The 26698-nt window shown below is 46.3% G+C and overlaps 2 protein-coding genes across 24 annotated transcripts in view; one reads left to right on the top strand and one right to left on the bottom strand.

The window, feature by feature from the left end:
- The window catches only part of LOC308459086 (7-alpha-hydroxycholest-4-en-3-one 12-alpha-hydroxylase-like), a 393862-nt gene that overhangs the window by 265942 nt on the left and 101222 nt on the right, over positions 1 to 26698 (top strand). The window lies entirely within an intron of this gene.
- OBSCN (obscurin, cytoskeletal calmodulin and titin-interacting RhoGEF) overlaps positions 1 to 26698 on the bottom strand; it is a 264501-nt gene that overhangs the window by 216321 nt on the left and 21482 nt on the right. For all 23 annotated transcript variants that reach the window (XM_080973891.1, XM_080973911.1, XM_080973892.1 and 20 more), the window contains exons 3-9: positions 18318 to 18587; positions 12854 to 13114; positions 9503 to 9805; positions 6678 to 6944; positions 4441 to 4710; positions 1573 to 1857; positions 389 to 679 (exon numbers count right to left, since the gene is read on the bottom strand). In XM_080973891.1, the coding sequence (XP_080830017.1) occupies positions 389 to 679; positions 1573 to 1857; positions 4441 to 4710; positions 6678 to 6944; positions 9503 to 9805; positions 12854 to 13114; positions 18318 to 18587 (1947 nt within the window). The remainder of the gene's footprint in view (positions 1 to 388; positions 680 to 1572; positions 1858 to 4440; positions 4711 to 6677; positions 6945 to 9502; positions 9806 to 12853; positions 13115 to 18317; positions 18588 to 26698) is intronic.

Here is a 26698-nt window from a genome sequence, read left to right as displayed (position 1 = left end):
TAGGAATTCTTCGTTTTGTATGGGAACTCAGTAAAACACTAACAGCAGGGATATCACACAGAAGACCCATCTGCCGTTTCAGCCACTCTGTGCCTGCAGCAATATCCACACCCTCCCAAAATAATTTGTAAGTCACCTTTGGACAAGTAAGTGGTGCCCAAGCAAGACAGAGAGGATGAGTACCAAGAACTACCACTTCATGCCCAACATGAGATTCTCTCCTATTCCATTTCATTTAGCAGAATTTGGAGTGCAGGATATGCAATTTTTTTTCAACATAGGCAGCCAAGGTGAAAGGATAAAGTCATGTGTGGGGGTTGGCCTTTGGTCAGTGGAAAAGGCAGCCCCAAACGTAAAGCAGTAAGGTATAAAAGGAGAGAAGGCAAACCTTTTGCAGCTGTCGCAATGACTTTGAAGGTGAGCTTTTGACCAGCGGCCTCACAAGTGTACTCGCCAGCATCCTCTTTCTCCACCTGTTGCACAATCAGCTTCCGGGTCTTCCCTTCAGCTTCTACCTTGAATTTCTTGCTGGAGGTGATCTGCTTTCCCTCCTTGAACCACTTCACTTCTGTCTTGGTCTGGGCCACCTCGCAGGTGATGGAGGCGTTCTCTGAAACAGCAGCCTTGATCTCCTTCTGGACCTTCTCCTTGTTGACAAATGCGTCCTCAACTTCTGCAACTGTGTCGAGGGGAGGGAGAAAAGAGGACAAGGACTGTAACTCCAAACTCCCAATTTACAGCACATCAAGGTTTCCCCATTAACTTATAATCACTTTTAATATACCCCATAAAAGGCAAGTTCTCCTCCAACACTAGTCTCCTGTGGATTAACACACAAAATTCATGTTGCAGCCCAACACAGCAGTCGGATCTATAAACTCTGTTTGTAGGCAACAGTCCCCTTTTCAAATCATGGATACAGAGTCTGCTTAAGGACTTGTTCACTATATATATATAAAAGTTCCCTACCAGGACAGACCTTGCTTGTGTGCTCAAGACATCGATTCTATAAAACATATTTTGCTGCACTGTGCAAAATATGAGCAAGCCAGGGCTGAACTGATATTACCCTTGCTGGTACCTTCCCCGTGAAAATCAGAGGCTCACTATGTCAGGTTCCTATTGGAAGACCGGACAAATGCTAGAACATTAGCAGTGGCAAAGTTTTTATCGGTGGTTGCAAGAACCAATGATCCCTATCTTTAAGTCTGAACAAAATGCTTGTTTAACCTGGAGGTAGGCTGTATGAACTGTGCATTGCTTTGTAACGATTTGTTGGGTCTCTGGATTGATTGATTGATTGATTGATATATAAAAAAAGCTTCTAAAATGATGCCCAATAGGGCAGTCAGTTGGGCTGACATTCCAGTGGCTGCTACATTATACCTCAACATTACCTGCTCTCCATTTCCATTCAAATTAGGCAGCAGACCATCAAGGAATGTGGGGTGTGCAAATTTTCATGGTTGGTAGCCCAGGAGATAAGAGTGTGTGCTGGGGGGTGTGGACTTTGGTGAGCAGAAAAGGCAGTCCCAAATATAGTTAGTACCATATAAAGGAAAACATCCAAACCTTTTGCAGCTTCTGCAATGACTTTGAAGGTGAGTTTTTGGCCAGCAGCCTCACAGGTGTAATCACCGACATCCTCTTTTTCTACCTGCTGCACGATCAGTCGCCGGGTCTTTCCTTCAGCTTCTATCTTGAATTTCTTGCTGGAGATTATCTGCTTCCCATTCTTGAGCCACCTCACTTCTGTGTTTTCCTGGGACACCTCGCAGAGAAGAGATGCACTCTCTAAAAAGGTAACCTTGATCTCTTTCTGTACCTTCTCCTTGTTGGCAAACACGGGCACAGGCTCTACAGTGGGGAAAATAAAACACATGCCAAAGCACAGCAGTTAATTACTGATTTCTTTTTTTCTTTTTTTTTTTTGAAGTATGTGTAATGTTTCTCGTATTTTTTCCATGTAACATTTTTACAAATCAGTTTCATTTGTTGAGACATTGGGGTGGGGGGGGAGATGGGGGTGGGGGTGGGGGGGTGGCAATGTTTCTATTTTGCTTAATGTATGTGGGGTTTGGTGTCAGTGTTGCTCGTGCAGGTTCTCTGCTGTTCATTTGTGTTTCTTTGATGGTGAGAGAGGTTGGGGTTGGCCTAGGATGTGGTTGGCTGTGATGATCTTTGTTTTCGTGTGTGAGTGGGGTGGGTGGGTGTTTTGGATCAGGTTAGACATATTGATTTGTATGCTGTTGGTGGATTATTGTCATTGTCTTGTTGGGCTGTGTATGTGATAAAGGGGAGCCATACCGGGGTAAAGGCGTCTTCTTCTGTTTGTCCCCATGTCAGTTTCAGTTTATTGGTTAATTTTTCTAGTAGGGCTGTTTCCCATACTATTTGGTACCATTGGTCCATGCTTATTAATTATTGACTTCTAACACACACACACACACACACACACACACACACAACTTAAGAACTTAAAACTCAATATAACCTACACAGAATAAAGTACAAAAATTAAACAGTAAACCAACTTCAGCTACACAAACACATGGCTGGGAAACACATTACAGAAAAAGGCAACCAGCTAAAAGATAATACTGTAGGGGTGCTTGCCTAAAATCCAAAGAGAGGGAATTTCAAGAATTGGTGCAGCAGTGCTAGACGCCCTGCTCTTGGTGGTCATGGAGCAGACCTCAGGAATGTACGGCCAATAGTCCCTCTGCCAAAGACGGCAGTGACAAGGAAGCAAATTACAGAGCAAGGTGCTTTGCTTTGGCCCTGTCCACCACTGACATGCAGCCCTGGAAAGGTTGCCTTATATCCTGTTTCCTGCTATGGCCAGCCAGGTGCGTGTGCATTGTGTTAAGTTGTGGGTGAACATATCAGACGACACAGCAATTCTTCAAACAGCTCTTGTTTATTCACAGGCCAGAACAGAACTGAACTGAAGGGTTCAGCCAGCCTGCTTATATAGGGCTCCACTACAACGCAACTGAAACAACTTTCTGTAACTATCCAATCACTGAACGTCACTTTCAATCCCTTATTTGCATATGTGGACCTGAGTGAAAACTATCTACAGTATCCCCCTGCTGGCCCAGGGTGAGAACTTCAGTACATAACACATTGTATTCCAGAGGGAGGGGGTGAAATATCTCTTGCAACAAGTTTCCTTGCTATCAGTCCTATATTTACAATGTAGACCGTAAAGTGTAGGTGAAATATGGCCTAGCTGCTTCGATGCAACTGAAATAAAAAAAATTAAGGTCTTTTATATATATATATATATATATATATATATATATATATATATATATAAAAAATAAATGTTCATAACTGCATATATAAACCACATGTCTGAAACCCCACAGAAAAAGTCCTGAAAAACCATTTTGTCCCTCCCAAATTGACCTCAAATATTTCTCTGCAAGGTCAAAGGAAAATGGAAAAGCCTCCCCGTTGTCTTTTTGTTCACAAATCCTGTCTTAAGGGTATGTCTGTGTATGAATAGGGTGAGCCTGTGTCAGGAACTAATTATTTATCATTACAAAAGACTGGCCAGGCTCCCCAGGTAATCCAATCAAGTGATCATTAACAGGTAACCTGCCAGACAGGAGATAAACAACGCACTCAGATTTCTGTTGTAGACCGACCTTTCTGTGATGTATGTATGATGTTTCTAGTGGTGGTCTTGGACTCCAGGGCAGGCAATTTAAAATGTCAGTGGTACCTAAGTACTTAATTTGTTCTGGAGGTCCGTTCTTAACCTGAAACTGTTCTTGACCTGAAGCACCACTTTAGCTAATGGGGCCTCCTGCTGCCGCCATGCCACCGTAGCACAATTTCTGTTCTCATCCTGAAGCAAAGTTCTTAACCCGAGGTACTATTTCTGGGTTAGCGGAGTCTGTAACATGAAATGTATGTAACCTGAAGCATATGTAAACTGAGGTACCACTGTATAAGGGCGGGAACACCTTTGTTCTGGGTCCTCCTCCTTCTCCTGCGTGTGAGGGGAGCACCCTGTTGCAACAGTTCAATAAAGATCAAACTTACAAGCTGCTTTGCTTCTCAATATTCTCTGGTTGGCCTCTGTTATTTTCTCCAACCGATGGAGAACCTACAAAGGACTTTATAAGGGCTCTTGTGTCCCCCATAAGGGAAGACGGGCAGATTTTTGTTTATTTACACAACACAGCTCCCTTGAAAACATAGCTATTGACATGCCACTCCTAGATCTTCTGCCGTCGGATTCCCTATACCTGAACATATCCATCTGCTTTCAGTCCTGAACAACCAGCAACCTTACTGTGAGCACTAGAATAACAAAAGTGCCAGTTCAACTACCAGAAATATATTGTCAGCAAGATTTTTGTGAAGGAAGGATGACTACATTGCTATGTCATGGCGAAAAGGAAGCAATCAGATTCCCCTGCTCACCTTCGACCTCAACGTGGAATGTTAACTTGTCGTCCTTTGTTTCACAGGTGTAAATCCCTTCATCTTCTTTCAGTGCATTGTGGACAATGAGCTTTCTGTTAACTCCCTGAGAGGTAAATGTCACTCTCTGGTCCAGCCTGATAGGTTTTTTACCCTTCTTCCATATGACGGGCTCGTTCTCTGATGAGACCTCGCACACCAGCTCAAACTTCTCTGAGAGCTTGACCTTGATTCCGGGGGTTGATTCATTGACAAACTTTGCCACTTCGTCTAGAAAAGTAAGTTGAGGTGCAAAACAGAGTTGGCAGCAAAGGGCGCAAATGGATTGAGTATACAACTGAAACAACATTTTGCATGAACTGGGAAATCAGGTGATTTTTCCCCCCAAATCTGAAGCAGAGTGAGGTTTAATTTCATTTTTTTAAAAAGGGGGGAAAGGTTGGACTGTGAAATTTGCATTCTAGACAAATTCAAACTTTGAAGATTTACACAACGCTGACATTGTAATAAAGGCATTAGAGCTTTCATGGGATGCGGGGAGAACATGTGGAATGAACTCAAAGAAATTCCACAGCAGCAGCAATGTAAAGGGGAGAAAGAGACTTGCCAGGAGACATTTTGCTGCTGAAGACATTTTAACGCCTGAGGCAAAAGTCAAGGTGGTGTCCCCTCCCATTCCATGCATAGAAGTTGACCAGTCAGGCAAATACATAATCTTATTATTCAATGGTTTGAAAAGGGCTAAGAGAACAAGTAATAATAATAATAATTTATTATTTATACCCCGCCCATCTGGCTGGGTTTCCCCAGCCACTCTGGGCGGCTTCCAAGTCTTCACTGATGAGTTCTATATATACAAACATTGGCTTGTTTAAATATTTTGTTGTTATTCTATAATATTTAAAGATCATCATCATTATTATTATTATTATTATTATTATACTTCTCTTCATCCAAGCATCACAAAGTGATTTACAATATAAAAACACAAAAAATGCATACCATAGTAACAAACAAAAACAATAACCCTCCCCTGCCACACACACAGTTTTTGTAGTTGTCGTTACTCAGATTATACTTTATATCCCTCCCCTCCCCCCATGTTTAATTTTACGGAGTATTTTGAATTGATATATAATTGTGATGGATTAATTCTGAGTAAAACTTAGTTGACTACCACCTCCTGTTTGTAGACCACTGTAGGCGGCCTAAGGCTGAAAGGCATTTGGTTTATTGGATAATCAAAGGCCAATGGTCATATTTGTGATACAGTTTTATAAAACATTTTATACAGTGTTTTGGAATTTGGATGTTCAGATTCCAATATTGTTTGCAGCTATTTATTCAGTCAGGCACTTGTACTGAGGCCTTTTTGGTGGCTACATCCTGATTATAAATAAATATTTTTTTATTTATACCCCGCCCTTCCTGGTTCAGAAAACCGGGCTCAGGGCAGCTAACAACAAATTTTAAACAATTGATACAACAAAAAACAGCATAAAATACAGTATAAAACGTGAATAACAATAAATTCAGAATTAAAAAATCAATTTGGGGGGAAAGCCATCCAATAAACGTTATATGATCACCAGGGCTAGCTGGCTAAATTAGTCCTATGTGGGCGAGCGAGGAGGCCAGGGGAGAATTAGCTGTGGGATCCCAGAGTGGGTAATCTTCATAAAAATGGGAGTGAGGGAAGGAAGGGGAATAAAATATCAGGCTAAGTTCAGACTGAAAGCCAGGCGGAATAGCTCTGTCTTACAGGCCCTGCGGAAGGTGGTTAAACCCTGCAGGGCCCTGGTCTCATGGGACAGAGCATTCCACCAGGTCGGAGCCATCACTGAGAAGGCCCTGGCCCTGGTGGAGGATAATCTGACTTCCTTAGGGCCTGGGACCTCTAAACTATGATTATTCATGGACCTTAAGGTCCTCTGCGGGGCAGACCAGGAGAGGTGGTTCCGTAGATACGAGGGTCCTAAGCCACAAAGGAATGGAATGGAATGGCCTCCCCAGTGAGGCTTGCCTGGTGCCTACATTAAGATCTTTTTGGTCCCAAGTGATGACCCCTTTATTCTTCCAGATGTACTAGCGAGAACAACTGAGCCTCCACTTTCTCACACATCTGGGTGGTTAAGGCAGAGTTTGCAAGCTTTGAAACACAGCTCTTTGCTTCTGGATTTCTGGCCCCTCTCTCCCCAGCAAATAAAAAATCCTAAGAAATATGCATATAAAAATACCTTTCAAACTTATCTTGGCAGTGCTTTCAAGATTATTGGCGACAAATTTCACCTCTGCTTCTTTGAAAACACTTGTGACCCTTTTGACAGTGAGGCTGTGCGACGTTTTGGTTCTGGTAATGATGTACTTATCGCTGTTCTGCACGATGTTGCCATTAACATACCACGAGCCGGAACAGGTATTAGTGAGGTCAACAGTGAAGATTGCATCCCTGCCTGGCGCTACTTCTACATTTCTCAGATGGCTTTTCACAGCCAGGACTGGTTCTATAGAACAGAAGAAGAAAATGCAGTTGAAATGACCAACTATTAGACAACGAAGGTAATGCAACTCAGAAAACACGTCATCCTTAGGTAGACTGCTGCTGTATTGAGATTACAGTATTTTTTGCTCTATAAGACTCACTTTTTCCCTCCTAAAAAGTAAGACTCACTTTTTCCCTCCTAAAGAGTAAGGGGAAGCTGCTTTCACTGTGCAGTGATCCCTCTTGCTGTTCTGGCTTCTGAGATTCAGAATATTTTTTTTCTTGTTTTCCTCCTCCAAAAACTAGGTGTGTGTGATGGCCTGGGAATCTGATTCAGAGGCTGAACCGGAGGAATCCCGGCCTGCACAGGAGTCCCCGCCTCCAGGGCCGGCTGAGCTGGGGCAGGGCCTTGCATCTGAAGCGCCTGCACCTGTGCCAGATCCTCAGGAGCAGGCACCAGGTGAATCCACTCTGGCTCCGGAGGTGATTGAGGACACATTGCCTACAGGTGCGCCTCTCCCAGCCCTGTCAGGGGAAGGTGAGTCTCCCCCTGGGTCCAGTAACCCTCCAGCCTCTCCTGAGCTGCAGAGGCTCAGGGCAGAGAGGCAGAGGGAACTGGGTTCTCCCAGGAGGAGTGCTCGCCTTAAGGCCAGAAGAGGCGGGTCACCTGGGGGCCGGGACTGCCCCTGGCCTCAGAGAAGATAAAGGCCAGTCAGCCCGGTCCCAGGTTGCGGGAGCAACATCGTTGAAGACCTGTTTCGGCCAGCACCCAGACCTGTTCTTCCAGAGTTCCCATCCTTGCCCGGCTCCTCGCTTTGGACCCCGCTTCACCCTTGGAGGACAGTCTACAGACCCTCGACCCAGGCCCCTGACCACGCCTCACGGTAACCTCCCCCGGGACCAGCACAGTGTGTTTTGTGGTCTGGTGCATCTTATAGAGCGAAAAATATGGTACATTTGTGAGATAACCAGTCTCATATAATCAACATGCTTAAGTATGCATGAAGAGGTTAATTCCATAGAGTAAGCTGTCCTGCCAGGCTTCGCTAGGTCACTCCCCCTCACCTTGGAAGGAAGGTAATCAATTCTATTGTTGTACATCAGTCTACATGAGAAGCTCATCTAGAGTTCCTGCAAAAATAATTTAGGAACTTTCACCACTGTAACTAAGCCAAGTATTACTGCCTGTGTTTTCTGACTGATGTATGAAAAAGCACATGAACCTGACCTTTGAAGAGTTTGTAAGTAAACCATTTTTTAACTTACCAAATGTGTGGTCTTTTTCTATGCTGGGGAAGAGGGGAACTTTGGGAGGAACTTAGAAGGGCATATTTTAAAGATCTGCCAGCCTGTGTTTCCGTGCTTTGCTGCATATTTTTGGTTTTAAATCTCTGCTGGGGTTCTCTCCCTTAACTCTACAGGGTAAGGAATTCCCCCTTCACGGGCTTCAGGGCCAACATAACACTGGATGACCAGAGAAATTATTATTGGCTCACATTTTTGGAGATGAGAACTGTCTTGCAAAAATAGGAGAAATGCAAACTCTAAAGAATAATTACATTTCAATCCACCTATTAGCCCAGGAGGTGAGAAGCAGGATTCACAAAAATTAAATTCCTCCATCATTCCTACCCTCCACAATACTCTCAATCTAACTTGTTCTTCCTCAGTGGCTCTTAGCCTAACCAACTTCTCAGAGATCCTGCGAGACCAGCCTGAGGAGGTTAATCCTAACTCATATCAGAACCTTACTAAATCATACCAAGAACCTTGAATAAGTTACTGCTGAATATTAGGTTCACCTCTGAATAGTCTGTGGGATGTGAAACACAAGGGCAGTCAAGTACAACATCCTAGAGTGAACATGTTTACACATGGGGAGGAATGTTTGTCCAGCCGGCAGGTAAACTTCCTGTGTCCTTCTGGGCTGGGACAGACTTCCTCTGCATATGACTAGAGGTGGGCGTGGCCTCACCTGTGCAGGTAACGACAAAAACACAGGGCAGGGCAGCCATCTCTCTCTCTTTGACTACATGCATCGAAGAAGCAACATCTGCTTAGCCAAAGATGCTCTCTTGGCCTCCAGCCAAGAGAGGACAAAGGGACTGTCTCCTTATCGGATAGTTTCCAGGTGTATGTTACTTTTCTAAGCTAAGTCTGCCTTCTGGGATCCGATTGTGAACAGAATGATGTGTGAGTAAACTCTTTTTATACTTTTATAGAAGACTGTGTCATGTCTTATCTTTTATGAGGGAATAAGGGGAAAATACCAGAACAGTTATTATAGAGGCTTTAGCGAGCCTGAGCAAACGCATCCGCTGTGAGTTTAAAAAGGGGGGTGTTACTCTGCTAAATTGTGAACTTGTTTACAGAAGTTGGAAAGGCTATAATCAAACAATATATCCTCTCCTGCATCCCTGAACATTCCCACATAGTCAACCCAACACAGCAATCACTTTTGATGCTCTAAAGCTCACATCCAGGCTCACTACCTTCCAATGGCTTCTTCATTTCATGAGATGTAGCAGGTCTACGCGCCCAACCTCAAGGACTGCAAACACCTCCTCTTTTCATACTCACCAAGGTGCAGGGTTCCTGGGAAGTCAAGGTAGCCGCTCTGGCCATAGTTGTTGACCGCAGACACACGGAATTGGTAGTCAGCCTCTTCAGCAAGGTTGTTCACAGTGAACTCGGTTTCAGGAACGGGGGATTCATGGCATCTCAGCCAAGTGAATCCAGTCAGTTTCTTACGCTCCACTACATATCCATCAATAGGGATGGGGCGATCCATCTTAGGCGGGGACCAGGATAGCATCACTGAGGTTTCTGTTTTATTTTTCACCACTGGGTCAACTGGTGGATGCGATGGAGGCTTCTTTGGAGCTGGGTAGTATGAAAAAAGAGGAAAAAATAAGTTGATCTGTTTGAAAAGCCAGGATTTATTTATTTATTTATTTATTTATTTATTTATTTATTTGTACCCCGCCCATCTGGCTGGGTTTCCCCAGCCACTCTGTGTGGCTTCCAACAAAGATTAAAAATACATTAAAATGTCACACATTAAAAACTTCCCTGAACAGGGCTGCCTTCAGATGTCTTCTAAATGTCAGGTAGTTGTTTATCTCTTTGACATCTGATGGGAGGGCGTTCCACTGAGAAGGCCCTCTGCCTGGTTCCCTGTAACCTCACTTCTTGCAGTGAGGGAACCACCAGAAGGCCCTCGGCTCTGGATCTCAGTGTCCGGGCAGAACCATGGGGGTGGAGACTCTCCTTCAGGTATACAGGGCCTAGGCCATTTAGGGCTTTAAAGGTCAACACCAACACTTTGAATTGTGCTCGGAAACGTACTGGGAGCCAATGCAGATCGTTCAAGACCAGATCATTTAGGGATACACACATATCAATGCCAGAGGCAACACGCTAAAAGTCATGTTGTGCCAGACATCAGTCCTTGTCTCCAGCTACCAAAAAATTCCACAGCCTTCTTCACCCTTGCTTCAGGGAGGACAAACCCTACAATACATTGCAGCTATTTTAATACACCCAGCTTTAAGTTTGCTTCCTTTTAGCCTAAGAGCTCATCCAGACTTCCACTTTTCCAGCCGCTTCCCCCCCCAGGAAACCTGATCTTTACTGCTGAATCAGTTTTGGGCTCCCTGCTCTCAGCAGGGTGCCTGAAATGTGCAAGATCGCAGCAATCATTTCTGGGCTCTGCGAGATCGCACAGGTCATGAGGAACAGGCCTGGGGAAACACGTGTCCTGGTTTCCCGAGTCAACACATTGGAGGGTATGCCTGTCACAAGCGTCTCTCTGCTGCCATCCCTGTTGTTTAATATGGTGATTGCAAACTTCGGCACAGTTCGCCTTTCGGCAAGGAAGGTCCTTCTTGCAGATGCTGACAAAAAGCCAAATTACACTAAGCTCATTGTGTTCCACTGTGATTGACACAGCCATGTTAGCACATGGGATCCGCAACCAAATGCCAGAGGCACGGCTGGTGAGTGGGGCAGTGGCTCCAAAAATGGGTCCAAGTTTTCTACCTAAATGCAGGGCCGGATTTAGGTTTGATGAGGTCCTAAGCTACTGAAGGTAATGGGCCCCTTTGTATGTCCAGGTGTCCTTTGTCAACAACAAATTGTTACTGTTTTTTGTGTTGAATAGATGGTAATTTATGGACCTAATAGGTATCTAAAGCCATTTGCGCATGCAGAATGTAGGCACCCTAAATACATAGAAATGAGCAAAGCAGTGATATTTTAGGGAGCAGCCTAGCAGGCGGGGCCCCTGACTTACATCATAGGAGCCTACACAACACAAAACACTGTTGCTGTATGTAGGGTTTATTTTATTTCTTTTTTATCTTATATTTTGGAAATGTGCAGCCAGTTGTTTTTTCCTTTAATTTTTTTGGGGGGCCCCCAAGAGAGTGGGGCCCGAAACTATAGCTTGTTTAGCTTATACAGTCATACCTCATGTTGAGTCCACTTCAGGTTGCGTTTTTTCGGGTTGTGGACTGCCGAAACCTGGAAGTACCGGAACGGGTTACTTTTGGGTTTTGGCAGTCGCGCATGTGCAGAAGCGCTAAATTGCGCTTTGCACATGCGCAGAAGCACTGAATCGCAACCCGCACGTGCACAGGCGTGGTTTACGAACGCTGCGGGTTGCAAACGTGCATCCCGCGCAGATCACGTTTGCAACCCAAGCGTCCACTGTACGTAAATCCAGCACTGCCTAAATGTGACCAGCATGTTAACATGGAACCACCAGGATTTTCCATGAAGCAAACAAGGCGCTTTTCTAATAGAGCCATCAGACTTCGTAAGACACAGAATAAAAATAGGGAACCTTGGCCTGATACACCCTCCTTCCTTAGCGATCTACATAAATATATATGTGTCACAAGATATACTGTCATCCCCCCTGAAGTTTAACGGGAAGGCCAAAGCTGCAAAGTGCCGGCCTGTTTAGCATCCAGCTCAGGTTCAGTAGGTTGGCTACATACTGAAATCAGATATTAGGTACTGACCCTTGACTCATTAAGCTTAGTAACATTTAGTCAGATCCCCACCTCCTCTGAAAGAGCCTTCTCAGGTGCAAGATCGTTTTGTTCAGCATGAGAGGGAAGCAACATGCAACTGTCGGGTCACTAGGGTCTCAACAGCTTCTGGGTTTGCTTAGGAATCGCAGCAATTTGCATTTTTTCAAAATCCTCATTAAAATTCAGCAACAAATTTCTCATAGGAAATATTTGGATGCAGTTTTCACTAATATGCATGTTTTGAAAGCAATTTTCCGTACTGCATTTTTATATATTCTTTTCACAAATATATTAAACAGATGGACTGGTGGAGAAGTGCTCCACCCTGCTGCTTCAAACAGCTGCCTGAAACTTTTATTCTTCAGGAGATCGGCTTGTGTTCCAGTCCTCCACAAGAGGGCCAGCTTCGTCCCTTGAGAAGCCCTGGAACCTAAGACTTAAAGCTAAAGCTAAAGGTAAAGGGACCCCTGACCATTAGGTCCAGTCGTGGCAGACTCTGGGGTTGCAATGCTCATCTCGCTTTATTGGCCGAGGGAGCCGGTGTACAGCTTCCGGGTCATGTGGACAGCAGGACTAAGCCACTTCTGGCGAACCAGAGCAGTGCATGGAAACGCCGTTGACCTTCCCGCTGGAGTGGTACCTATTTATCTACTTGCACTTTGCCGTGCTTTCGAACTGCTAGGTTGGCAGGAGCAGGGACCGAGCAACAGGAGCTCACCCCGTCGCGGGGATTCGAACCGCCGACCTTCTGATCGGCAAGTTCTAGGCTCTGTGGTTTAACCCACAGCGCCACCCGCATCCCACTTTCCTCATCCTAGTGCTGGCCTATACCATAAGCTGCAGAGCAACCATATCCTGTGGGTTTCACATAGAGGAAGAGAAAACAGCTCACCGGACACAGTAAACTGGGTGGACGTTCTGCACTCGTCAGCCACAAACACAATCTCTGCTGAGTCCTCCATTTTACAATCTCGGATTATCAAGCTGTACTCTTTGCCGGATGAAGTGATGGCAATTCTGCTGTTGGGCTTCAGTTCTTCCTTGTTCTTTAGCCACCGGAATTTCTGGCACTTGTTTTCCAGCTCCACGCAGAATATCGCTGTGTCATTTATGCTGACTGCAGTCTTCCTTGGCAGTTTCTTGATAATATTCCCTTTGGTGGGGTGGAGATTTTTAAAGAAATTATTTTTAATAATAATAATAAAAAAATTAGCGGAACATTTAAATACGAGGACCTAAAAGATATAACATTGCTTAAATCACTTTTTCTAATTCGTAGAGATTTAAAACCCTGTGCACATAAATTACAAAGGTGAATCCTACATAACTATTTGTATTATTACTAGTGAAGTGACAGGGGGAGATTTTGTTAGCACATAGGGAAATCAGAAAAATGTAGTGAATTGACCACATTGATATGAGGATTTGCAATTTAAAATATATGGAAAATGTGAACTGTGTATCCTATGTAGTTTATGTCAAGAACGCTAATACTGTACATACACACACACACACACACACACACGTCTATAGCTTTCACAAACACAGACTAAGTTCACGGTATCAGGTACTACTTCAAAGGTGGTTTGGAAAGCCTGGCCTTATTTCCAGTAATGGGTGAGATTCACCTGCCTCTGTAATGACTGAGCTTTCTTTAAAAGTTCTTAAACTTTCTACACATCTACTCAGAAGCAAGTCCTACTGATTTCAATGGGGCTTACTCACCAGGTAAGTGGCTATAGGATTGGCTTAGGCTTGATTTGCGCTCAAATCACCCACTTGTAAAGCTAGCCCCATTGCGTGGCGAGTTCCCTCCTCCCTCCAGTGGAAATAAAGACACATGACACAGACATTTAAGGTTAGTGGGCTAAATATGGCCACAACTTCATTGGTTACAAGTGATGAGCAGTATTGGCTTAGGCATTGGTCCTGGAGCAGCTGGAAGCGGCAAAGAGGGAGATCCCCGGCCGTGCCTGCGTTAAATGGACCATAAAGAAGGCTGATTGCCAAAGAATGGATGCTTTTGAATTATGGTGTTGGAGGAGACTCTTGAGAGTCCCACGGACTGCAAGAAGATCAAACGTATCCATTCTTAAGGAAATCAGCCCTGAGTGCTCACTGGAAGGACAGATCCTGAAGCTGAGGCTCCAATACTTTGGCCACCTCATGAGAAGAGAAGACTCCCTGGCAAAGACCCTGATGTTGGGAAAGATGGAGGGCACAAGGAGAAGGGGATGACGGAGGACGAGATGGTTGGACAGTGTTCTCGAAGCTACCAGCATGAGTTTGACCAAACTGCGGGAGGCAGTGGACGACAGGAGTGCCTGGCGTGCTCTGGTCCATGGGGTCACGAAGAGTCGGACACAACTAAATGACTAAACAACAACAACAACAATGCCTCTTGCTTGTCAGGGTGCAGGACATGGAGGGACATCTCTCTGTGTGTGTAGAAAATAACCTACTGTACAAGAGTTAAATTTACATGTGTCCCTCTGCACACTTTTGGCTCTGGCCTCACCCACCACTGGTATGTGGCCCCTGGAAGGCTGCCTAGATCAGAATGCAGCCCTTGAGGCAGAAAAGTTCCCCCACCTTTCTTTAGAGGAAGGGAGAGATGAAAATGAAATAAATTAACGAAGGTGTGTATTGCGGTTGTCTCTCACTCCAGAACCGAGCAAACTCTCTGTAAGCAACAGCTGGAAGAAGGAGCTGTTCCGTTCTTGCCATACAGGCCAGTGCATGAAGCAGCCAGCCAACTCCACGTCTGTTACAGCGGAGAGAGGTAGCAGCTGCTTGCGAAAGTGGCCATGTTGTTCTTGTTTGCGAAGAAGTTTCTGGGGGTAGAAATGCAACGACCATCCTATCAGTTGCTTGCTAAGGCAAGCTGGGTGCGATACAGAAACTACGCAGGCAACTGTACACTGGATTATCCCTCTGGTCTTAATATACTCAGCAAATAGTGCAATCAATATCAAGGCTAGCATTACAAAAAATTGCTTTAGAAGACCCTGCCTGACCTTTGGCTGGAGCAAACAAGCCACTGGCATTAACTTGGGGCTTGCAGGACAGATTGTGCATTTCTGTCCAACGTTCCCCTGCCTCCCTTCATCCCTCCATTTCCTCAGCTGCATCTTGCACCCAGGGTAGCCAACTTGTGGCCCTTCAGTTGTTGCTTGGCTCCAACTTCCATTGGCCCCGGTCAATATACCCAACAGTCAGAGATGGTGGGAATTGCAACCAAGCAACATCTAGAAAGCCACAAGTTCTCCATCCCTGATCTAAGATGTGGCATTCCCTACTTGTATGCACAAGATGGAAGGACGTCTCTGTTTAGAAGAGCCTACATCTCATGAAAGAGGGGGGTGCCCCTCCTAAGATCACGGGTGGCGAATCTGTAACCCTCTAGGTGCTGCTGGATTCCAGCTCCTACTGGCCCCCATGGGAACAGCCAACGGTCTGAGATGATGGGGGCTGTAAAGCAAAAACATCTGGAGTGCCATAAACTAAACACCCCATCCTACAGATTCAGGAGGTACAAAATGCAGCTTTAAGAAGGAGCAGCAGGTATCCTGGGAGGCTTCGCAACTAGACTAGGCCCCACTCCTTTATACACTCTCATCAACACTCCCTGTGCCATGCTCTAAAGATCATTTGAGAAAAGGCAGAGCAACAACGCACAGATGTTTGTTAGTCTCCACCTGCAGTCATAGCTAGGGACGTCTGGGAATTTCAAGGGGCATGGAAGTGGAAGCTGCCTGTGTTTCCACCTGGCCAATATGTCAAAATTCCGTTTGTTTGTTTGTTTGTTTGCTTGCTTGCTTGCTTGCTTGCTTGCTTGCTTGCTTGCTTGTTTGCAGTGGGTTAACAGTTGTGAAATGTTGGAAGAACTCCAAATATCTATCGTTAGAAGCATGGTGTAACAAAGTATTGGCAATTAATTACAGTATTTTTTGCTCTATAAGACTCACTTTTTCCCTCCTAAAAAGTAAGGGGAAATGTGTGTGCATCTTATGGAGCGAATGCAGGCTGCACAGCTATCACAGAAGCCAGAACAGCAAGAGGGATTGCTGTTTTCACTGCGCAGCGATCCCTCTTGCTGTTCTGGCTTCTGAGACTCAGAATTTTTTTTTTCTTGTTTTCCTCCTCCAAAAACTAGGTGCGTCTTATAGTCTGGTGCGTCTTATAGAGCGAAAAATACGGTATATCAGCAGAAAAACTAGTCAAATCCAGGCACAAATACAAAAGAGTCTCAAGGGCCATTTAGAGCTGCATTTGGCTCCCATACTGGAGCACTCTCCACCCATTGTCTGCAGAAGCCAAACCAAGAGCTTACCAGGCCAACCACTGCTGCCCTCCTAGGTAAAGGTAAAGGGACCCCTGACCATTAGGTCCGGTCGCAGACGACTCTAGGGTTGCAGCGCTCATCTCGCTTTATTGGCCGAGGGAGCCGGCGTACAGCTTCCGGGTCATGTGGCCAGCATGACTAAGCCGCTTCTGGAGAACCAGAACAGCGAATGGAAATGCCGTTTACCTTCCTGCTGGAGTGGTACCTATTTATCTACTTGCACTTTGATGTGCTTTCGAACGGCTAGGTTGGCAGGAGCAGGGACCGAGCAACGAGAACTCACCCCGTTGTGGGGATTCAAACCACTGACCTTCTGATCGGCAAGTCCTAGGCTCTGTGGTTTAACCCACAGTGCCACCCGCGTCCCTCCTAGTGCTCCACAAATGACCAGCTTTGTACCTCAGGAACTGGCTTTTACTGGTCCTGCTCAGCTGCTCGTGCAACAGTGTGACATAGAAGAGCCATAAATCCCTTCCTACGCCCACACAGCATCCACTTCGTATTCTCTCTCCAAGTGCAAGGCCTGGAAACATTTGGCTAGCCACTCCCAGCATGTAGGATGGTGGAAGTTTTCACATTTCAAAGAGGAGGAGGAGGAGGAGGAGGAGGAGGAGGAGGCACGGCAAGCACTTGATGTGATAACATGGATTCTTGAGGGTGTGAAAGGAGAGATAGTGGAGCAACACACAGCTAGTTTTGCCACTGCAGCACTGTGGGTTCATAATATCACAGAACCATAGAAATGTGAGGGCTGGAAGGGATCCCAAGGGTCATCTAGTCCAACCCCCTGCAATGCAGGAATTTCAACACATGGCTCCCCATCCAATTTGAAACCATACTGGAGCCTGCTTAACTTTGCAAATGAGCTAGCAGCTTTATTGGTGCACCACTAGCTTCTTGTCACTGCAGTTTTCCATTTTTGTCAAACCCAGTCTACCATCTAAAAGCTCATTCAGACATGGGCATTCATCACTTGATAGCTCTTGATGGCTCTTATCTGAGTGTGTGTGAATAGATTTCTCTGTAAAGTGTTGTGTCTGTGGGGATCGTAAAGGGAAAGGGAAAGGGAAAGGGACCCCTGACCATTAGGTCCAGTCGCAGACGACTCTGGGGTTGTGCGCTCATCTCGTTCCATAGGCCGAGGGAGCTGGCGTTTGTCCACAGACAGTTTTTCTGGGTCCTGTGGCCAGCATGACTAAGCCACTTCTGAAAAACCAGAGCAGCACACGGAAATGCCATTTACCTTCCCGCCGGAGCGGAACCTATTTATCTACTTGCACTTTGACGTGCTTTCGAACTGCTAGGTTGGCAGGAGCAGGGACCGAGCAACGGGAGCTCACCCAGTCGTGGGGATTCAAACCAGCGACCTTCAGATCGGCAAGCCCTAAGCTCAGTGGTTTAGACCACAGCGCCACCCACGTTGTAGGGGATATCAAATGTGATTGCAAACACTAGACCAGTTAAGGCAATGCACGATAGCAGAAACCAATATTCACTCTTAAAATGAAGGGTCTGTTAGATAAATCATGCGAAACAAATTTGAATAAATTATCAGCAGCAAAGCAAATATGAAAGGCAGGATGCCACAAGATAATAGTTTGGAATAGCATGGGGGTTATTCTTTAGATTCTGGAATTAGACATACTGAAATAAGACAGAATAATAATATCTGAGCTGAACGCATTATGCTCATTCAGAGAGTGCAAGAGTGCTCAGAGCTATCTTAAAATTGGGGAATATAAATTGAAGACTAAAAAAGGGCAGGGTATAAATTTAAACAAATCATGAATGAGTGCTACCAGATTCACAACTTGCATTAGAACAGGCATCCCCAGCCTTCGGCCCTCCAGATGTTTTGGACTACAATTCCCATCATCCCTGACCATTGGTCCTGTTAGCTAGGGATCATGGGAGTTGTAGGCCAAAACATCTGGAGGGCTGCAGGTTGGGGATGCCTGCATTAGAAGCACCCTAAGGAAAAAAGCATTTCATGTGCTTCATTTTCACTTACCTTGGACACTTAATTCTGCAATGGTTCTGCTTCCCTCTTTCATTTCGCATATATAGACAGCATCATCGTCCATGGTAACGTTCTGGACTGTAAGCTTCCGACACGTGCCTTCTTCCTCAATGTTGTACTTTTGGCTCTGCTGGAGTTTTGTCTCCTCTTTGAACCAGGTGGTTTCTGTGCTGGGAACGGGCACCTCACACTGGAAGGAAGCAGATTCCTTCTCCCGAACTTCCAGGTCTCTAAGTTTCATCTTGAAAGGTATTCTCGGTTCTTGGGAGCAAGGAAAAGAAGCAATAAGTATGGGAACACAAGAGCATAACAGAGCCAGGTAAGGATTGCTCTAAATACACTATGATGAAATAGTTAACAACAGGAGACCTTGGGCCCAGGAGCTGAATGTGGCCCTCCAAGCCTCTCTATGTGGCCCTTCGGATGCTCCCAAGGCCACATGCTCTCTCCTGCCACGTTCCTCCAAGCCCCGCTTTGTGTCCTCTTTGAATGTTTTTGCCTGCCTGAACTGCGTCCCTGAACACTGATAATGCATTTTGCTTGGGACTTTTTACCATGTGTGGTGGGACTGCAGTAAAATCAAAATGTTTTGGGAAATGATATGAAAATGTTCCATTTAACATTTGTGGAAAAGCCTGAAGCTTTCTTATTAGGGATAGTGGGAAAAGACCTGCCAAAGAAACTAAAAAATATCTTTATGTATGCGACAATGGCGGCAAGAGCACAAGGATGGAAGAATGAGGAAATCCCGATGAAAGTACTGTGGCAAGAAAAACTGATGGATTATGCGGAATTGGCAAAACTGACACACAAACTATGGGATAAGGATAACTGTCACTTCAAAGACAAAAGGGAACCTTTTATGAAATATTTGAAGAAGCAACAAAATGAACTGGAATCTTTGGCAGGTTTTGAATAACCATTCACAAACTGTTTATTGTAATATATAGATAGACAACTTGAGGATCTTTACAATTTTATAACATGCAGATAGAAATATGTCTTGAGAAACCAGAGAAAGGACCTGAGGGAAGTCCAGGGGTGGGGTGGAAGGTTGGGTTTTTTTGTTTGGTGGGAAGTAGAGGGGGGAAATAATAATAATGTGGATGCTGTATTTTTGATAAAACCATTGTGTTGAAATTTCCAGTTAAAAAATTATTTTAAAAAATGCATTTTGCTTGCCGAGATGGAGTAAGGAGTGGTGAGATTGTGTGCAGATATCAGCCTATTGCAGAAAGGTAAGATTTGTATTTCTTTCGCCATTCGTTTTTGCTTCTTGCCAGTGAGATGTGGCCCCTGCAGAAGCTTGTTCAGAAGGGAGTGTGGCCCTCAGGTTGAAACCTCACCCCTGATTTATAACATACAGCCTGATTCTGTAAACTGATGCAGTGCTTTTGTAGAACTGTTATGCCAATGTACAGCAAGCTGGTAAAGGTAAAGGACCAGTCACTCTATAGGCCGAGGGAGCCGACGTTTGTCCGCAGACAGCTTCCAGGTCATGCGGCCAGCATGACTAAGCCACTTCTGGCGAACCAGAGCAGCGCACGGAAACGCTGTTTACCTTCCCGCCGGAGTGGTACATATTTATCTACTTGCACTTTGACGTGCTTTCAAACTGCTAGGTTGGCAGGAGCAGGGACCGAGCAACGGGAGCTCACCCCATCGTGGGGATTCGAACCGCCGAGCTTCTGATCGGCAAGCCCTAGGCTCTGTGATTTAGACCACAGTGCCACTTGCATCCCTAACAAACTAGTACTGAACCACAACAAACATGGCTAAGGCAGCCTCCTCACCAACACTATTTTCATTTCATTATTGTTACATAGATATCCCCAGTTTCCTGTGGGGAGTTGATGGTTCTCCCCTCCCTCCCTTTCCGTGTTATCCTAACAACTACCTTATGAGGTCAGTTAGGCTGAGTATTGGTGACTAGCCCAAGGTCACCCAGTGAGCATCATGGCCAAGTGGAGATTTAGACCACATCCTAATCCAGCACTTCTACCACTGTGTTACACTGCTTCCCAGTTATCACCAGCTCCTCCTGCTCCTCTTTATCCATATCATTGCTACCACCTGCTTGTTTGCCAGGCAGAGAGCCAATGAGCAAGAAGGCAAAGGCATCTTCCACTCCTCACCATCACCTTCTTCTTTGGCAATCCCTCGTAGCCAAGTAATAATAATAATAATAATAATAATAATATATTATTTATACCCCCCCCATCTGGCTGGGTTTCCCCAGCCACTCTGGGCGGCTTCCAACTGAATATTAAAAACAGTACAGCATCAGACATTAAAAACTTCCCTAAAGAGGGCTGCCTTCAGTTGTCTTTTAAAAGTAAAATAGTTGTTTATTGCTTTGACATCTCCTGGGAGGGCGTTCCACAGGGCAGGCGTCACTACCGAGAAGACCCTCTGCCTGGTTCCCTGTAACCTTACTTCTCGCAATGAGGGAACCGCCAGAAGGCCCTCGGCGCTGGATCTCAGTGTCCGGGCTGAACAATGGGGGTGGAGATGCTTCTTCAGGTATACAGGACCGAGGCCGTTTAGGGCTTTAAAGGTCAGCACCAACACATTGAATTGTGCTCGGAAACGTACTGGGAGCCAATGCAGATCTCTCAGAACCGGTGTTATGTGGTCCCGGCGGCCACTCCCAGTCACCAGTCTAGCTGCCGCATTCTGGATTAATTGCAGTTTCCGGATCACCTTCAAAGGTAGCCCCACGTAGAGCGCGTTGCTGTAGTCCAAGTGGGAGATAACTAGAGCATGCACCACTCTGGCAAGACAGTCCGCGGGCAGGTAGGGTCTCAGCCTGCGTACCAGGTGGAGCTGATAGACAGCCGCCCTCAACACAGAATTAACCTGTGCCTCCATGGACAGCTGTGAGTCCAAAATGACTCCCAGGCTGCACACCTGGTCCTTCAGGGGCACAGTTACCCCATTCAGGACCAGGGAATCCCCCACACCCGCCCGCCCCCTGTCCCCCAAAAACAGTACTTCTGTCTTGTCAGGATTCAACCTCAATCTGTTAGCCGCCATCCATCCTCCAAAGCCTCCAGGCACTCACACAGGACCTTCACCGCCTTCACTGGTTCTGATTTAAAGGAGAGGTAGAGCTGGGTGTCATCTGCATACTGATGAACACCCAGCCCAAACCCCCTAATGATCTCTCCCAGCAACTTCATATAGATATTAAAAAGCATGGGGGAGAGGACGGAACCCTGAGGCACCCCACAAGTGAGAGCCCAGGGGTCTGAACACTCATCCTCCACCACCACTTTCTGGACATGGCCCAGGAGAAAGGAGCGGAACCACCGTATAACAGTGCCCCCAGCTCCCAGCCCCTCTAGACGGTCCAGAAGGATGTTATGGTCGATGGTGTCAAAGGCCGCTGAGAGATCCAGCAGAACTAGGAAACAGCTCTCACCTTTGTCCCTAGCCCGCCGGAGATCATCAACCAGCGCGACCAAGGCAGTTTCAGTCCCATGGTGAGGCCTGAATCCCGATTGGAAGGGATCCAAATGGTCCGCATCCTCCAGGCGTGCTTGGAGTTGTTTGGCAACCACCCGCTCAATCACCTTGCCCAAGAATGGTAAATTTGAGACTGGGCGATAGTTGGCCAAATTGGCTGGGTCTAAAGATGTTTTTTTAAGAAGCGGTTTAATGACCGCCTCTTTCAGCGGGTCTGGGAAGGCTCCCTCACAGAGGGAAGCATTCACCACCCCGCAGAGCCCATCGCCCAGCCCTTCCCGGCTCACTTTTATCAGCCAGGATGGGCAAGGATCAATGAGACAGGTGGTCGGTTTCACTTGTCTAAGCAGCCTGTCCACATCCTCGGAGGTAACAGATTGGAATTGATCCCATGTAACAGGACTAGACAGAACTCTAGCACTCTCCCGCCCTGGCCCTGCTCCCACGGAGGAGTCTACCTCCTTCTGAATCTGAGCGACTTTATCTGCAAAAAAACTTTGCAAAAGCATTGCAGGAGATCTTGGGGTCCCTACCAGGCCCCGGTGGTGCAGGTGGTTCTGATAGATTGCGAACCACCTGCAAAAGTCTCCTGCTGCTGTTTTCTGCAGATGCAATGGAGGCGGCGAAGAAGGCCCTCTTCGTCGTCGCCATTGCCACTTGGTAGGCTCGACGTTGAGCTCTAGCCCATGTCCGGTCTGATTCAGAATGAGTTTTCCGCCACCGGCGCTCTAGCTGTCTCAACGATTGTTTCATTGCCCTCAGCTCCGGGGAAAACCACGGGGCTGTCCGGGCTCCATGCAATCGGAGAGGGTGCTTTGGAGCCAGACAATCAATAGCCCTGGTTAACTCCGCATTCCAGCGGGCCACCAGGGAATCAGCTGAAAGGCCATCAACTTGGGATAAAACATCCCCTACCACTCTCTGGAAGCCAATTGGATCCATTAAGTGGTGGGGGCGGACCATCCGAATCGGTCCCACCACCCTGCAGAGGGGAAGGGTCGCGGAGAAGTCCAGTTGCACCAGGAAGTGATCTGACCATGGCACTTCTTTTGTTTCGCTTTTAGTTAATGTCAGATCACCAACATTCGTAGAGGTAAACACCAAGTCTAAGGCATGTCCGCAGCTATGAGTTGGGCCAAACTTATTCAGGGACAGCCCCATGGAGGCCATGCTTTCCACGAAGTCCCGAGAGGCCCCTTGTAAGGTCGTGTCAGCATGGATGTTAAAATCCCCTAGGACGACCAAGCTAGGTGTCTCCAGGAGCATATCCGCCACGACCTGAAGCAGCTCGGGCAGGGAATCCTTGGTGCAGTGGGGAGGTCGGTACACCAATAGGAATCCTGTACTGCCCCTATTGCCCAACTTCCAGAACATGCACTCAGAGAACTGGGTCTTCCCAATAGGATGCCTGGTGCAGACTAATGACTTCCTAAAAATCACTGCAACCCCCCCTCCCCGCCCACATGACCTGGGTTGCTGTGCGTAAGAGAAACCTGGTGGGCAAGCAGCGGCAAGGACAGGCCATCTGCTTCATTCATCCAGGTCTCTGTCACACATGCCAGGTCAAATCCTCCATCCACGATCAGGTTGTGGATGGCAGTGGTTTTATTCATCATTGACCTGGCATTGCACAGCAACACTTTCAGGTCATGTGGGTTTCCCTTGCTGATTCCAGTATCCTTCCGGACAGGACCAGACCTGGAGGCAGGGATAGTCCTCAAACAACGACTAAACCTGCCTCCTCAGTCCTCAAACAACGACTAAACCTCCTCGGTAATGACATGGTCTGGTCTTAGCGTAAGATTGTCTTCCATAAACACAGTTTTAAAATTGAGTCTGTAAGTGACTGTGGAGGCCAATTCTGGATCCACACGTCCTTCCACAGTGGGGACATTGGTTTCCAGGCGGGAGTTGGTCATGGTGTGGATTTGCCAAGTGTGCCTTCCTCTTAGCACGTTTCTCCCTTGTGTCCTGAGTTCGAGTGTCTTCAAAGCCCATGATACCTTTGGTAAAGGCTGTTCTCCAACTGGAGCGCTTGCAGGCCAATGTTTCCCAGTTGTCGGTGTTTATACTACATTTTTAAAGATTTGCCTTAAGACAGTCTCTAAACCTCTTTTGTTGACCACCAGCATTATGCTTTCCATTTTTAAGTTCAGAATAGAGTAGTTGCTTTGGAAGATGATCATCAGGCATCCGCACAACATGACCAGTCCAACGAAGTTGATGTTGAAGAATCATTGCTTCAACACTGGTGATCTTTGCTTCATCCAGTACACTTATATTAGTTTGCCTACCTTCCCAAATGATGTGTAAGATTTTTCAGAGACACTGTTGATGGAAACTTTCGAGGAGTTGGAGATGGCGTTTATAAGTGGTCCATGTTTCACAAGCATATAGTAAGGTTGGTAGTGCAATAGCTTTGTAAACAAGCATTTTGGTTTCCCTGTGAATGTCCCGGTCCACAAACATTCTGCACTTCAGTCGGAAGAAAGCCGCACTCGCAGAACTCAGGCGATGCTGGATTTCAGCATCAGTGTTGACCCTTGTGGAAAAATAACTGCCTAGATAGGAGAAGTGATCAACATTTTTCAACGTTACACCATTGAGTTGGATTTGTGGCACTGCAGAGGGGTTATATTGTACTTGTTGGTGCAGCACTTTGATTTTTTGGATGTTGAGCAACAAGCCAAGCTTTTCGTAAGCTTCTGTGAAGATATTTAGGATAGTTTGGAGGTCATCCTCTGAGCACGCACACACTACGTTGTCATGGTGGATGAACAAGCAAACTCATACAGACTGCAAACTCATAAAGATAATCAACTGAGGCTGCATCTGCACTACGCATTTAAAGCATTATGGTACCACTTTAAACAGTCATGGTTTCCCCCAAGAATCCTGAGAACTGGGGTTTGTTAAAGGTCCTGAGGGTTGTTAGAAGACTCCTGTTACCCTCACAGAACTACAATTCCCATAGTTCTCTAGGAAGCAGGATAGACTGGTAAACCATTCTGGAAAGTGTAGGTATCGTGTGTATGCAGCCTCAGTGTCAACTTGCAGTTCCACTTCTTTGGGGTTTATTCTCTCTTCCTCCCACCCCCCGATTTCTTCCTCCTGAATGTTTAAAGGTCAGAAGTGAGTTGTGCCACTCCTGATGCCCTCCAAGAGGGTTGGTAGTGGGCGTGAAGGTTATAAATCATTGCCAACTCTGTGACAAGAACACCTGTTTGGAACAGCACACAGTACTGCCAGCATGACAAATGACATTCCTTTGTTCTTCCCTCTGTTTGGAATACTTTGAGTATTCAAACAGTCGGTTACTTCAGAGATGAATGCGCTGCATTCTAAATCAAGGCTTGGTCTACACATCCCCAAAAGATCATGTGGTACCATCATCCTGGAACAGGACTTGAAACTTCTTGGCAGATCGCATCCCTGAATGCTTTCCTACAGAAAATGCCCTTGCATGTGGAAAAATATCTTCTCCTGACTCATTAGTGGTGCCAGAGGGAGGTGGAAGGGTCAAGCACCCTCCCAACCAGGAGCTCTCTTCCCCTTCACATCACTGGATTCCTGTCACTAAAGTATACATTGGTACCTCGGGTTATGTTTTTAATTCGTTCTGGAGGTCCATTCTTAACCTGAAACTGTTCTTAACCTGAAGCACCACTTTAGCTAATGGGGCCTCCTGCTGCTGCCGTGCCGCTGCAGCATGATTTCAGTTCTCATCCCAAAGCAAAGTTCTTAACCCGAGGTACTATTTCTGAGTTAGCAGAGTCTGTAACCTGAAGCGTACGTATGTAACCTGAAGCGTATGTACCACTATATATATATTATTATGGTTTGGAATTTTGATGGCACCCCAGTTGTGGGGCTGTAAGCAAGAAAGACCTTTCACCTAAGGCCGGCCTGCAAGATGGAAGGTTAACTGATGATTCACTGGAGACGTCTTGGCCGAGAGCTGTGGGTGGCAGTACATGCTGTTCTCTGACTTCCTCTGCTAGGTCTGCTTCATCGTACATAGGTTGTCAATTGGCGACTCATACTCTGAACCTATTCCAGTGGCTGTTAATGTGATGCACATAGGGCCACGGGTGGCGCTGTGGTCTAAACCACTGAGACTCTGGGCTTGCCAGTCAGAAGGTCGACAGTTCGAATCCGAGCAAAGGGGTGAGCTTCCGTTGCTCTGTCCAAGCTTCTGCCAACCAAACAGTTCTAAAGCATACCAGTGCAAGTAGATAAATAGATGCCGCTGTGGCAGGAAGGTAAACGGCATTTCAGTGCGCTCTGGCACTCGTCACGGTGTCCCGTTGCACCAGTAACATTTTAGTCATGCTGGCCACATGACCCGGAAAGCTGTCTGTGGACAAACGCCGGCTCCCTCGGCCTGAAGCTAGATGAGTGCCATACCCCATAGTCGCCTTTGACTGGACTTAACCATCCAGGGGTCCTTTACCTTTACCTTTACCTAATGTGGTGCCCATTGTCACAGTTGTGGTCTGTGATATCCTACAATAAACAGGAATGCTAGCAGCATGACAATAAGGACCACATAGCCAGTTGACTCCTCTGTGAGAGTTATGGCCCAAGACAATGGTTTCCTCTGTATAACCCAGTTTGCAAATTTGTGACAGCAGATAGAATACTCCTGGAGTGTCTCTTCATAGTTTTTGCTCCTGCACTCCTTTAAGGTGGTTCTGCAGCAGGGTTCCACAGTTCCCTTTGGCAGTCCATTAGTTGGGCCCAAGGATACTGGTTTGCAGAATGATAGTGGTGCTGGAAAGTTGCCCGTTAACCTCCCATATGTAATCCAACTAGCACATGACGATGACAGCTCCTCCTTTGTAAATCTCTTTGACTGTGATGTCAAAACTGTTTCTGGAGGTAGGTGGCATTATGGTCTGTGT

This window comes from Podarcis pityusensis, assembly GCF_964106645.2.
Source record: "Podarcis pityusensis genome assembly, chromosome: 12".
Lineage (NCBI taxonomy): Eukaryota > Metazoa > Chordata > Lepidosauria > Squamata > Lacertidae > Podarcis > Podarcis pityusensis.
This window is presented reverse-complemented; position numbering and strand designations above follow the sequence as displayed.